The sequence below is a fragment of the Macrosteles quadrilineatus genome, unplaced genomic scaffold (assembly GCF_028750875.1).
Source record: "Macrosteles quadrilineatus isolate MER2022 unplaced genomic scaffold, UCM_ALF_1.0 Scaffold_1__1_contigs__length_201487025, whole genome shotgun sequence".
NCBI classification, from domain to species: domain Eukaryota; kingdom Metazoa; phylum Arthropoda; class Insecta; order Hemiptera; family Cicadellidae; genus Macrosteles; species Macrosteles quadrilineatus.
In genome coordinates this window covers 112,284,264-112,298,182 of record NW_026542594.1, presented here as the reverse complement: position 1 = coordinate 112,298,182, position 13,919 = coordinate 112,284,264, and the positions used below count along the sequence as shown (strand labels likewise).

The window sequence follows — 13,919 nt, the reverse complement described above, 5'->3', positions numbered from 1 at the left end:
AGATATAGCGAAATTAGTGTATTTTAATGTTTTATTAAATGGTATTCAAAGTGTTTGCTGTTGTAAATGTACACGTCTAGGTCTCAATTAAAACTAATTATGTTAAAAAATTAAAATACTACCCAGATTGTTAAACTTGGAGGATTAATAAAGGAAAAACACAACTGCAAATATTCTTAGTTATTTTACAATTTACAAAATTCTAATAGTGCTTTGAATGAATACTGTCTATAAATGCTACTGGTAAATAAAAAAAAAAATCATCATGAAATCAATGAGCGTGAGCGTGAAACTGGTCACGTTTGATCAGATAAAACAAATTATAAGGAACTTACTGGATCTGTACGAGAGGTGAATGCACCTGCGGTAGTAAAATAGCAATACAGTACCATAATAGTGGAGAAGAAGTACTACGTGCATAAACAGAGTTGGGGTTTGCATGGAACAAATTGGAAGGCAATTTAAGCATTTGTAGAAGTCCATCTGTATGTAGGCTGCTGATTCAAACAAATTATTCATTCAAAGCACTATTAGAGCCATGGAATTGTAAAATAACTAAGCATATTTGCAGTTGTGTTCTTACCTTTATCAATCTTCCAAGATCAACAATCTGAGTACTATTTTATTTTTTTAGACAAGATTTGTTTTAATTGAGACCTAGAGGTGTACATTTGCAACAGCAAACACTTTGAATACCATTTAATAAAACATTAAAATACACTAATTTCGTTATATCTCTTTAACCAATGAAGATACCAAAGAACATTAAACACAAAAATTATAGCAAATTTCAAGGGCTACAATGTGGTTTGTAATGAAACCCATGTTGCTATTTGAAATTTTTGAGATAACAGCTTTTGAAACTTCAAAAAGTTTGAAAATGCGTAGCATAAGTAAAAAGATAGCAAAAGGGTTAAAACCAGAGTTTTTTGAAAGCTCATTTATTAATTAAAGTGTTGTCAAAATTTGAACCCCCCACGAAATTCCACCTCTTTACAGTGAAAAGTAGTTCAAAGGTCTATTTTTTGTACGTTTTTGAACACCCTGTAAATAGGGATGAAGATAATTTAAATCTTTTTCCACTAAAATACTCAGGACTAAAGGACCTTTAAAAAGAGGTATAACACGACCCCCCTTTACATTTGAAAATTTCCCAAAAACCACCCCCACCCCCCAAAATCTGCCCTTTGGGGTGCTTTTTTGGGGTTGAAAATAATTTAGCTGAATTCCTTGGGGTCAAAATATGGGGTTCCAGTTGCAATTAGGTTTCCATTTGCTTTCATATTGGAGCTATACAAGCCGGCCGGGTGGTCTGAGACACCCTGTATAATAGATCTTTTTTACGAAAACCTACTGAAAATTTAGTTTTTCCCGTGTAGTGGGTAAAAAAGCTTTAAAATTACACATAGTTTATGGAAATTGGCGAAGAATTGAGAAAGTCATAGGGTACCGACAAAAAAGTACTTATAAAGAAATTATAATAGATAGTTTTGCAGTAAAAGTAAAAGACATAATTTTGACATACAGATGTTTAAATACTTCCAACGAAATTTGTCACCAAATAGAATTGCATCGTAATAATAATGAAAAGAACAATTTTTTAATACCCCTTGAGTAAAGTAAACTATAGTGAATCCAGGCTAAAGATGTTTGTATTTGTCACTTATATTTTTACATTGGTATTAATTTAAATATGTTTATATTAATTACTCTAGTAAGGTAAAAAAATGCATTGAATTTTAAATTGTTTACTTTAAATATATAGCGATATCACATGACATTTACAGGTGAATGGGTATATACAGAAATGTGTTTCTTAAACGTTATAATTAAAGTACATCTTGGAAATATTACATAATTAAGTAATCGAATTGAATTATAAACATCGTTAAACAATTAATACCTTTTGTTTTTAAAACGAGGTAACATTCATCATTTAGATAAAAATTATATCTATGACAGTCATTTACAATAAGTACACGATAGTTCCACTAACGGACCTGGTCAACGAAGTGGACAGTCACTTGATAACACATAAGGATCTTGTCTAATGAGAAAAACATGAATATCGACAACTATATAACAACATATCTCTCATTAGCACAACAATATGTTTGGTACATTTAGGATTCCATTACACATTTATTGCTGTTTTATCATGGTCCAAAAGTGAAAAGGAATGTAAGAACACTTTTTATAGATTGAGGACATATTTTTGGCCAAATTGGTGTAAACCTTATAATACTTATAATTTATCTTATTTCTTACATAAATGTTGTTGCATATATTTTATTAGCATAAAATTCTCTAAAATCATAAACTTGACTTGAAAGTTAACATGTGTTTGAAAATTTTTACCTGATTAAAGTTATTAGAGTTTACAATTTTCTTCAATTCAATTTAAGACTTTATAAATGGCCTTTTTGTCTCCGATGCTTGAGCAGACTAAGATAAAGATATACATTCTTAGAAAACCTAAACTTAATAAATGTTTTAATTAATCTTTACAAAAATACAAGTTCTAGAATTTATTTAGAAAGATTTAAAAAGTAGGCTATATCTTGTAGTTATCACATTTATTAATGTATGAACAATTGAAAGTCGTATCTAAATAATCCAATCTAAACGTTATAAACAACTGCATATTGTAACCAAACCGACTTTAAAGCTTTAACAAACTGATGATAGATAAGACTCTTGAAACTTAACGTGATATATTCTAATAGGTCTACATGCCGAGTTATTATCACAATTTCTAATCATAACTTCTTTGTCGTAGGAAATAGTAAAGAGTCGTAATACTTCGTCACAACAAAAGCTGTATAGTACAGAGGCTTCTTACTAACCGGGTTTGGTCAGTTGAATGTTATTGTCAGTGGGTTTGTTTGCCCTAATCAAAACAATTGGGTAGTTAATTTGAAATACCTAAAGTGAATTGAATTAATTTGAAATACCTGAGCGATCTTACAAACAGAATTCTGTTAAAACCACATTCTTTTTAGGTTATTCAAAGAAGTTGTGCGTCTAGTCAACTTTAAATCTTTTATCAATACAAAGTAGGAAGTCGTATAACATTATAATGTAGGGTATTCGAATAATTATAATGTAACCAGAGTGGTTTTAGGATGAACTCAAGACGCAATCTAACAATAATATCCAACTGACCAATCGGCGGTATGAATCTCCTTTTCTAATTGTCTATGTATATACAATTCTTCTAGTAAGCGTAGGTTAACAGCGACAGCTACGTAGTGCAGCGTAGCCACATCTACGCCGGGCCATCGCCTTGCAGGAGGGGTGTCGTGGCGTTTATCTCATTGGTCGGTTTGCTGTTGACCTTGGGTTTGGCGGTGTTGTTGGCAACGTTGTTGACATGGCGGGTACAGTTGGGAGTAGACAACGGCGCTGTGATGTTGTTTGGAGTCAACCCTAGCGGGGGCTGCGAGAGGGGCTGAGTTGCCGGACTGGTCTTCTTCTCCCCCAAGAGCCAATAAGTAGTCATTTTACCCTTGCCCTGCAAAATAATTGTCACGTTTGACAACAACTGTTGAATATGACTTATCGATGAAATAAGCATTTTTTTAAGTTAGCTCAAAAGACTAAATTGTAAACAATGTTGTAATTTTGAAGTGCAACTGTTAAATGTTCTATAAGAGCCCTGTCCAATAACAGACTATCTCATGTGCAGGAAATATGGTACACAATTACTGAACATACACGTAACAAGTTGGCGTAAAATATTTCCAGGTTCTAATAAAAAAAGATAATATTATCATCTCCCAATGTTGGGTAGGAGCCCTGACCCCAGTTACCCTCAGCAATAATTCTCAGTATAGCTTATTAGGCTGTTGTATATTGAAACTTACCTGCTACAATGTAAATCCTAATTAAAATAAATATAAATCCTATTTAACATTTGCTATGTTAAACACAAACAACATATATCGTATATATGTGTATATATGTGTATATCGTGTGTGTCGTATATATGTGTATATATGTTGTTGTAATACCGTAAACAACGTATATTTTTAATTCAACGTCAAAAGATAGTGGTTAACATTAGTAATTCATTTAGTTCATTTGTGGTTTTCGGGCGAAGGCCGTGTCAAGCTTGACAAAACACTATTATTCACAATTGTTTTGGCCTAGATGCAAACTGCCATTCTCAGGGCGATTTGAATTCCGCACAATTAACAAATAAAGTCACACAGTCGAATTGACACGGTGCACCCTAAGACTACAAAATCTACAATGAGTGACCCTAAACAGTAGTTTATTATTTTGTACCTTCATTTCAACTTCACCACGAAGTTCCAACTCAAAGGTTCCAAAAGAATCCAGTACCTCCTTCGTACTGGGACTGACGTGGACTTTCAGTGCTGAAACAATATTACATTTTTAGCTATCTCGTATAAGCATAATTAATTTATTTATTCATTTAAAGGCAAGGGGTTTGATTAAAGAAAAAATTATAGATTATAGGCTAACGTGCATTTTAGTTTTACACTTAGTCTACAAGTTAGTCAGATACAAAATAATTGAAACATTTAAAAGGAAAGAAGAGGTGATTTGACTATCGAATAGGCCTACTACAAATGTGAAAGTTTGGTTATTAGTGAGTATGTCACGTATAGATTCACGTGAACACTACTATACCAATGGAGATGGCATTTTGTTTAAATATAGCCAATATACTGCAGACGGTTAACCTATTTTTATTTTAAAACTCCTAGAGCTCCGTCCCACTGGTTTCCTAATTTACAATGTTATTCGTATGTATACAGTTACTAATTAGTGTATAAAGAAGCTATTGACGGTGTTTTGTTTACATTGTGGAAATTAGTGTACAAAGTGAGGAATGTAGTTATAGAGTAATGTTTGGTCAAAGAAAGTTTGAAGAATTGTTCTTATAGTTTTCTTCTATATTAATATAATAATATAGGTAAAGAGGCTTAGTTAAAATTGAAGAATTAGGGGAAACAGATTTATCTTACGAAACGCCAAAATGAAGTTATTGATTTAATTGCTACACTACGGTATGTTTTTAGATTCTAGATTGACTTCAATTGTAGATCTTTAAAATTAAAAGTAAAATTTAAATTTAAAAGTCTAAATAAAGTTTACACTTTTGTTTAAGTCATATTTTCAAGTTTAATCATATGTCCTAAATACGACATTTGTACAATCTTTAGCGCCACTCATACATGGCACTAGGTTCTTAAGGAAATCAAAACCCCTGATCTAAATTTAGAGATAAGAATTTTATTAATGTAGTGTTATTAAGCTTAGTATTTAAAATCAACCAACTAGTGACTATTTCATAGAGTAAATCTAAAGAACCGGATTATTCTGTCCCTCTTCTTGTTGCTAAGCCCCAATATAGCAACTATACGCGAATATACCAGATAGTGGGGCGGCTGAGTGATTGAAGTGTTCGCCTAGTGATAATAAAGTCACCGTTTAGATTCTGAGAAAATGTCTAGGTTTTTTAATGGTTCAAAACTGAACCCAGCCGTCCTTGCTAATAGTCCTGACTAACAAAACAGCTTATCTGCATGTATCCCTCGCTCAATATTGAATTGAAATACGCACTTAAATGTTGTCCCCATTTCAATAGTTATTAATGATAATATAAATACGAGGCCTTATTAACTTTTCGTATTTGAAGTGAAAACTCGTGGATGAAAACACTGATGTTGCGTCGTAGGAGCTGTTGGTTCTTATAATTTTGAAAAATACAAAGACACCTTCAGATTTTGCTCCATAACCAAGCTATAGTGTTTGTTAAATACAACATATAATATACACGTAATATATCCTTTAAAAAAATACTTAAAATGAAATACCAGCATATAAGTAATCCAAGTCGTTGTTTTATGTAGGTATTTAAATAGTTTAAACTTAAATGCAGGTATTTAAACCACTTTAGTATTATAGAGTAATGGGGAGGCTAGCATCCATCAATAAAAAAATAGTGCTTTTATGAGGTCATTTAACAAAACTCTAAACGTCATTTTAACAAACACCGACATAGCTATATGAAATCACTATAGGCTTGAAAACTAAAATTATTTTCAGATGTTTCTGTATCAGTGGCAACTTTGATAAATATAGCAGTAGATAAATAAAGCAGTATTCATCAAACTGTTTCGGTATTACGTTGACGCTCTTATATCTTCCATTAATCTTGGTGTCACTGATTTATCCGTCCTATTTGTAACCAACCAAGAGATTAATGCAGGGAGTTTAAGCTCAATTTTTCAGTTTAAAGCCATCATGAACTCTTTGGTATCTAGTTTAAATTGATTTATTATCAGTTTCCGTTAGTGAATTTGTGAAGTAAGCATCAGCTAGTTTAAAAGTACACACACAAATAATTGATGGCTTAGTTATAGTTAATTAAGCAATACTAATAAAAAATGTATTTTACAACCCATGAAGAGTGCGCAGTAATCTGACGATGTAGTACTAAAACATCGAAACTCAAGGAATATATTAACAGTTAAGGGTATATTTACTTTAGATTGAATGCAATGATGCTTTGAAGTTGTATATAAGAACTATAGTTCGGCCGCTTAGAAAGCGACCTCCTCCAGCGTTGGTTTAGCAATAGCGCGCAGGTCGTTTTCTAAGCGGCCGAACTATAAATGTATTTTCAAAAAATCCGCAGTGTTCTAACTAAAGTAGTAGTTTCTAACTAAAGAAAACACTCAAAACTGCTATACAAAATGGAGACCTACCAAAATATAGTTTTAGGACAACCTTTAATAACACAGGTCATCTCACAGTAAGGTAAGACAAATTTTCTTCAACGTTTTGGTTACCTATTTATATTAAGCGTTAATAAGGAACATGGAAAAACCCATAGACAGCACAATCTACATTTTACATGCTCTAGTCCGTTATAGTTCGTCACATTTCTTCCGGCTACCCCTAGAGGATGTAGCATTATAAATTAGTCAAAAACCATCGGTGGGTGATTGGTGGGATTTGGACCCCGAACTTTAGGGACTGAAGTCCCTCACTCTACCACTAGACCACCCCATTCGTTTTTCAACTGCATTACTAGTAGTAGTATAAGTAATTACATACCTTGACCATTGGACTCCATCCGAGACGCCGTGTTGACAGTGTCCCCAAACAGGCAATACCTCGGCATCTTCAGTCCCACAACACCTGCCACACATGGACCTGCAAGCAAAACAAACTACTGTAGATACAATTGTTCACTTGTCTTAGTTAACAACTAAAGTGTATTGTAAATTCAATTGACAAAAAAACTGCCTGAAAAAAGTAAATTTAGTAATGTAGTAAGATAAATCAGCACTGCACTATGGACGCTTTTAAACTTAACTGAAGAGCAAAACGTTGTCGTCCTTCTAAACCTATATAACCTCGTTTCATGAACCTACAGGTCACTCGTCACAACCGGTATGGCTATTCTCATCAGATCCATAGATACGTTTAGTCATTGAGGTTACTGGCACACATTAGTTAGTAACGTTATCTGCATAGTCGATCAGTCGGTATCATCAATCCAAGTGTAAATAATTACAGTTCTGGCGAGACATCGAAATACGCTCGTATTATGCAGTGATTTACCAATATTGATTTCACTAGGATATGAATAAAATATGTATTTATATAAAACATATAAGCCCAAGTAAAACAAGATTACTTAACAAAAAAGTGGTTTAAAGAAATAAATATGTTAACTCGTATATTTTATAAATAACGTACGTTTTAAATTACTAGTCTAAAATTAAGATAATATATATGAAAAACTTTGAGCAAGCTTATTTTTTTCTTTCTCCCCCTATACCATAGTATATGGAGGAAGTATTGTTTTCGTCAAAATTTTCGAGTTTGAGTTTTGAGTGGATATATTTGTTTTGGCCCCCCCTGGACCCAAAAAAGTGGTTTTCGAAGTGATGTCAGTGTGTGTGTGTGTGTGTTTCTGGATGTGTACAGAGCTAGGGACTACACCTGTGGGCCGATTTCGATGAAATTTGGTATGTGGATTCTAATCCATAGTATCCCTAGGCGTTTTTTTTTCATTTTTTGAAATTTTAATGGGGATTTTCCCATAAAACCCATAAAAACCGTAAAAACTGGAAAGATTTTCTCAAGAATGGCCCGAACGATTTTGATAAAAATTTTGTATGTTGTAGCCCTTTAAATTCTGAACAAAATGATACAAATCCCATTTCTGTAAAAATTACGGTTTAAAAGTTATTTTAAATTATGTTATTTCCCATAAAAAACCCCCATAAAATAACGAAAAATATAATTATAAAAAAATCAGGTTTTGATTTAACATATTATGTTATGGTCCTTACCATTTTGATAGTTTTTTCTTTTTTTAGAAATTTTCATTTTTAATTGGGATTTTTCCATAAAAACCCATAAAATAATGGAAAAATCGGATTTTCCCAAAAAAGGCCCGAACGATTATGATACAAATTTAGTAAGTTATAGTCCTTTATATTCCGAACAAAATGGTACAAATCCCATTTCTGTAAAAATTACAGTTCAAAAGTTATTGAAAATTATGTTATTTTCCCATAAAAGTCCCATAAAATAACGGAAAAATGGATTTTATAAAAAATGGCCCGAACGATTTTGATAAAAGTTTAGTATGTTATAGTCCTTCAAATTCTAAACAAAATTGTACAAATCCCATTTCATTATATTTACTCTCACTGCTTACGCATGATAAAGGTTGTTGACAAACTTATGGGAGAAAGTATGTGTCAGAATGCTGATACCGTTTATTTTTTTATTTTAACTGTAGAGATTGTTGTTAACTAACCTTTTCCCTTTATTATTTTGGATTACCTACAAACATTTTAAATAGGTATCTTGATGCGGAACGAAATGATTGTACACAATCGTTTCAAACTAACTTTCCAATACAAAAACTTAGTATGTGCATAAGTTCATATTTGTATGTACTACCTGTATGTATATACATAAAATCATAACGGTCCAGTTCCCGTTATAGACTGCTATTCTTTAAACATTAATATGTTTTCTATTGACCTTTCATATTTCAAAAGTGATATTCCCTAGAAATGCACTTTGTGAAGAAATGAAACCTAGAAATCCTTATTAGACACTAGGGTACAGTACTAGGTTGGATATTTTTGAACAGCACCTAGCTTCTGCTGCAATGTCTAATTAATTAGTTAATAAAAAAAACCCCAAAAATGTCTGTACACTTGTATGTGTGGGTTTTATTCCCTTCAAAATAGATATCTAAACGTCCAACAGTAAATGCATTGCAATCACATGAGTCTGTGAATCAGGATGACTAACAATGACTTGTTAGTATTATAAGCAGGTTTACCAGTGTGCATGCCGATCCTGAGCTTGAGCTGGTCCTTGGGCCGGTGTCGGATGGTGAAGGTGACTACAGCGTTGAGTAGCGCCAGAGACATGCGAGCGATCTCCCGGGCATGTAGGTTACCATTGCGCATCGGCAGACCCGACACCACCATGTATGCGTCACCTATAGTCTCCACCTGGAGCGAGACACATAGTAGGTAAACAAACACCGGTAAATCTTATCTTAAATATGCTGATATAGTGTCACAACAAACATATTAATACTCGGGTCAAACTTGGAGCTCATTGAAGTGTTTGCAACTATCATTCAACTATGCCATTGATAACCTTACTATATCATTGATAAATCATAAATAAACCGACTTCAAGTGTTCACAGTTGTTGAACACCGTCAACATGCTATAACTAAAATAATGTAAACAAATTAATATGCTAACCCACACCATAGGAGGTTGCCTGACTGGAGTTACATTATCTTTGCTCACGCGTGATTTATATTTTTTTAAGTTTAATGAAGAATATTTCAAATTAATCTAGCTTATGAGATAGTAAATATCAAGTTATTAAATACGGCAACCTAATTACAATATTATTACACATAGGTAGAAATACCCAATAAAATCACTTAGATATCGTTATAAATATAAAAGTTATTGAATCATTGTTTGATAGCCCCCTAAGACAAGGGCAACGGATGACGAAAGGTTTAGAGAAAAGATTATGCATACACATTATATTATATTTTTAGTTAAATATTACACATTTTTAAAACGAAACTTTAGACGCCTAATAATTATTTTTATGGATCAATAATTGACAAAGAATTTTAACATAAATTTTGCTTTAACTAATTAAATATCAAGTTTGAAGTTACTCAACGTAAAGTGTAATTAATGACGTACGAAGAGACTTATCGTTGATTTAATTTGTAATACAGTACTCGGAAATACAACACGATACAGAGCGATTTATGCTTCAGTTATCAAAGTAGTCCTCAGAGATACACTGCTCTGTTTGTCAGCTCACTGATTTATTGGATTAAATGTACTTGCAGTCTATTCAGGTGTATGCGAATTCATATTAGGATTATCCAACTGTTTGGCAAGGTTTGTAAAAATATGTTTTGTAAAAACAAACTTTGTTTTAAGGGGTTTTACTTTTGGGGTTTAGTTAAATGAATTTGGGTTTAAACGTAAATGATGAATTGTATTAAGTTAAACCAAGTATTATTAAAACAAATCAACTAACTATATTTGTATACCTTGGGTTGCCAGCTTCCTGATGTGTTTGAAGCCGAACCCTGGCAACCATAATATGGTAAACCTACCTAATATGGTAACTATTGCTTAAAACCGGGAATGTTACACCGGAAAATGTAATAACCAACCTTATAGACGTCAAAGTTCTCGATGATGGAATCGAAGCAGGTGTAAAGATCGTTGAGAAGGTCAACCACCTGAAGTGGAGTACTCTCAGCGCTAAGTGAAGTGAACCCTACGATGTCACTGAAGTATATGGTTACATTGTCGTAAGTCTCAGCAACCACACTCTGACCCATGATGAGCTGACTAGCCACAGACCTGGAAATATAGATGTGTTGTATAACTTAGTTTTGTGAACCCTACTATGCCACTGAAGTATATGGTTGCATTGTCGTAAGTCTCAGCAACCACACTCTGACCCATGATGAGCTGACTAGCCACAGACCTGGAAATATAGATGTGTTGTATAACTTAGTTTTGTGAACCCTACTATGCCACTGAAGTATATGGTTGCATTGTCGTAAGTCTCAGCAACCACACTCTGACCCATGATGAGCTGACTAGCCACAGACCTGGAAATATAGATGTGTTGTATAACTTAGTTTTGTGAACCCTACTATGCCACTGAAGTATATGGTTACATTGTCGTAAGTCTCAGCAACCACACTCTGACCCATGATGAGCTGACTAGCCACAGACCTGCAAATATAGATGTGTTGTATAACTTAGTTTTGTGAACCCTACTATGTCACTGAAGTATATGGTTACATTGTCGTAAGTCTCAGCAACCACACTCTAACCCTTGATGAGCTGACTAGCCACAGACCTGGAAATATAGATGTGTTGTATAACTTAGTTTTGTGAACCCTACTATGTCACTGAAGTATATGGTTACATTGTCGTAAGTCTCAGCAACCACACTCTGACCCATGATGAGCTGACTAGCCACAGACCTGCAAATATAGATGTGTTGTATAACTTAGTTTTGTGAACCCTACTATGCCACTGAAGTATATGGTTGCATTGTCGTAAGTCTCAGCAACCACACTCTGACCCATGATGAGCTGACTAGCCACAGACCTGCAAATATAGATGTGTTGTATAACTTAGTTTTGTGAACCCTACTATGTCACTGAAGTATATGGTTACATTGTCGTAAGTCTCAGCAACCACACTCTGACCCATGATGAGCTGACTAGCCACAGACCTGGAAATATAGATGTGTTGTATAACTTAGTTTTGTGAACCCTACTATGCCACTGAAGTATATGGTTACATTGTCGTAAGTCTCAGCAACCACACTCTGACCCATGATGAGCTAACTAGCCACATACCTGGAAATATAGATGTGTTGTATAACTTAGTTTTGTGAACCCTACTATGTCACTGAAGTATATGGTTACATTTCGTAAGTCTCAGCAACCACACTCTGACCCATGATGAGCTGACTAGCCACAGACCTGCAAATATAGATGTGTTGTATAACTTAGTTTTGTGAACCCTACGATGTCACTGAAGTATATGGTTACATTGTCGTAAGTCTCAGCAACCACACTCTAACCCATGATGAGCTGACTAGCCACAGACCTGAAAATATAGATGTGTTGTATTACTTAATGTTGTAAATCCTACGATTCTACTGAAGTTTATGACAATAACTTACGAGTGAAAGGCTAGGTAGAAAACGAACAGGTCCAATCATATGCTGATCAAGCCCTTACAAATATTTTAGTTTGGTCCTTAACTGATTATGGTCCGGTTTACCAAAAGAAGTTCATGAGTAGGTATTTCTGTTGTGTATTTATTTGTTTCAACTTTTAAAAGTCACGCAGAGCTTAGGTCTCTTGTTGGAGCAGGTTATTCATAATACTCGTACATTTATTTATGTTAAGGCATTAAATACAATATTATTACAATTTGTATATGTTTTAACGTATCAGAAACATTAAAATATGTTTGAATGTATATTGTTTAATTATTTAATAAAACATATGAACTACAAATTATAATACTCGATATATATTATGTAGGCCTATAGCTATACATAAGGCTCCGTAAGAGTGAGTGTGTAACAAAAGACATAAGCCGTATCAGAGCATCAAACCAAATAATGAGAAAACTTGTATTATGAAGCAAAGGTTTATCAAGGGATAATCCAAAGTTTACTTGAATAATCTCAATATGATGCATAACTCTGACTTGTCACTTTCAAATATCTGTGACATTGAATATAGAAACGTCAGACTAACAATGTTGTCCTTGATGTCATACTCTCTAGTAGTTTAATATACACTGTGTAAATAAAGTCCTGCACGGGTTTAAAATGTTCTGAACGGTAAAAGATAAATAATTAAGATTTGGTACATCAACACGACACCTAAACTTTGTTTTAAGTTCACTTTTTGAAGGAACTTTAAGCTTTGTGTCATATCATGGTGACAGAAGGAGTCAGAAGCAAATCTTAAACAGGAACATAGGTTGATATGTGTATTTAATTAAAGGCATTTACTAGCAGAATACAATACCACAAATTTGAACTCAAACTGACAACCGAGTCAAAAATGGCAGCATTTCAAAGATTTCTTAAACCTTTCAATTTAAATTTTTGAACGGCTGCAATTTCTTACTCAGTTATTCTTTCGAACTCGAATTCGCGTCATTGTAATCTACTAATAAAGACCTTTAATATGATGTGCATATCGACCTTTGCTTACGTTTACGATTTTCTTCTGATTCCTATAGTGGCTGCTCCCCTGAGGAGGTAGCGTATCACAGCATAGCAAAATCAATGAATTTGAACCCCTGTCATGTTTGATTCGGTTGACCGTTTGAGGTCAAATTTGCAGCATTGTATTCTTCCAATGAAGGCCTTTTATTAGATGTACCAATCAACCAACGCTCTTATTTAAAATTATTAATTAAAGTTATTAATTAAAGTTTAAAATTTCCTTCTGACTCCTTGTGGGACGTTCCCATGACATTACAGTAAACTGAATGTTCCTTAAATAATTAAATATTTAGGTGTCGTGTTCATATACCAAATCTAATTAATGTATATTTTATTTTCAGAACATGTTAAATCTGTGCGGCACTTTATTTACACCCTGTATAATACACGTTGTGTGGCAATCAACAATAAAAAAAACATATTTACTGATTTATTCTTTTTTTTATTAATGAATTTCATTATACTTAACATTTTGCTACACAATACACTGATATTAACACTGCGTTTTGTTAAAATGGTGCGGTATTTAAACCTCAGTGGTTAGTATCTAACTTAAAATACAGAAATAATCATAGTAT

The 13,919-nt window shown here is 33.4% G+C and overlaps 2 protein-coding genes across 2 annotated transcripts in view; both read right to left on the bottom strand.

Annotated features, from left to right (window-relative positions):
* Positions 1 to 3,268: 3,268 nt before the first annotated feature.
* LOC128999914 (atrial natriuretic peptide receptor 2-like) lies at positions 3,269 to 12,051 on the bottom strand. Its single transcript, XM_054426697.1, has 8 exons — positions 12,017 to 12,051; positions 11,734 to 11,820; positions 11,480 to 11,566; positions 10,739 to 10,931; positions 9,353 to 9,527; positions 7,096 to 7,194; positions 4,291 to 4,382; positions 3,269 to 3,514 (listed from the first exon to the last, which is right to left on the bottom strand). The coding sequence occupies exons 1-8, from the start codon at positions 12,049 to 12,051 to the stop codon at positions 3,269 to 3,271; spliced, it is 1,014 nt and encodes a 337-aa protein (XP_054282672.1).
* A 47-nt stretch (positions 12,052 to 12,098) lies between these two features.
* LOC128983377 (atrial natriuretic peptide receptor 2-like) overlaps positions 12,099 to 13,919 on the bottom strand; it is a 72,383-nt gene continuing 70,562 nt past the window's right edge. The window contains exon 9 of the mRNA XM_054402640.1: positions 12,099 to 12,200. Coding sequence (XP_054258615.1) covers positions 12,170 to 12,200 — 31 coding nt within the window. The 3' untranslated portion in view covers positions 12,099 to 12,169. The remainder of the gene's footprint in view (positions 12,201 to 13,919) is intronic.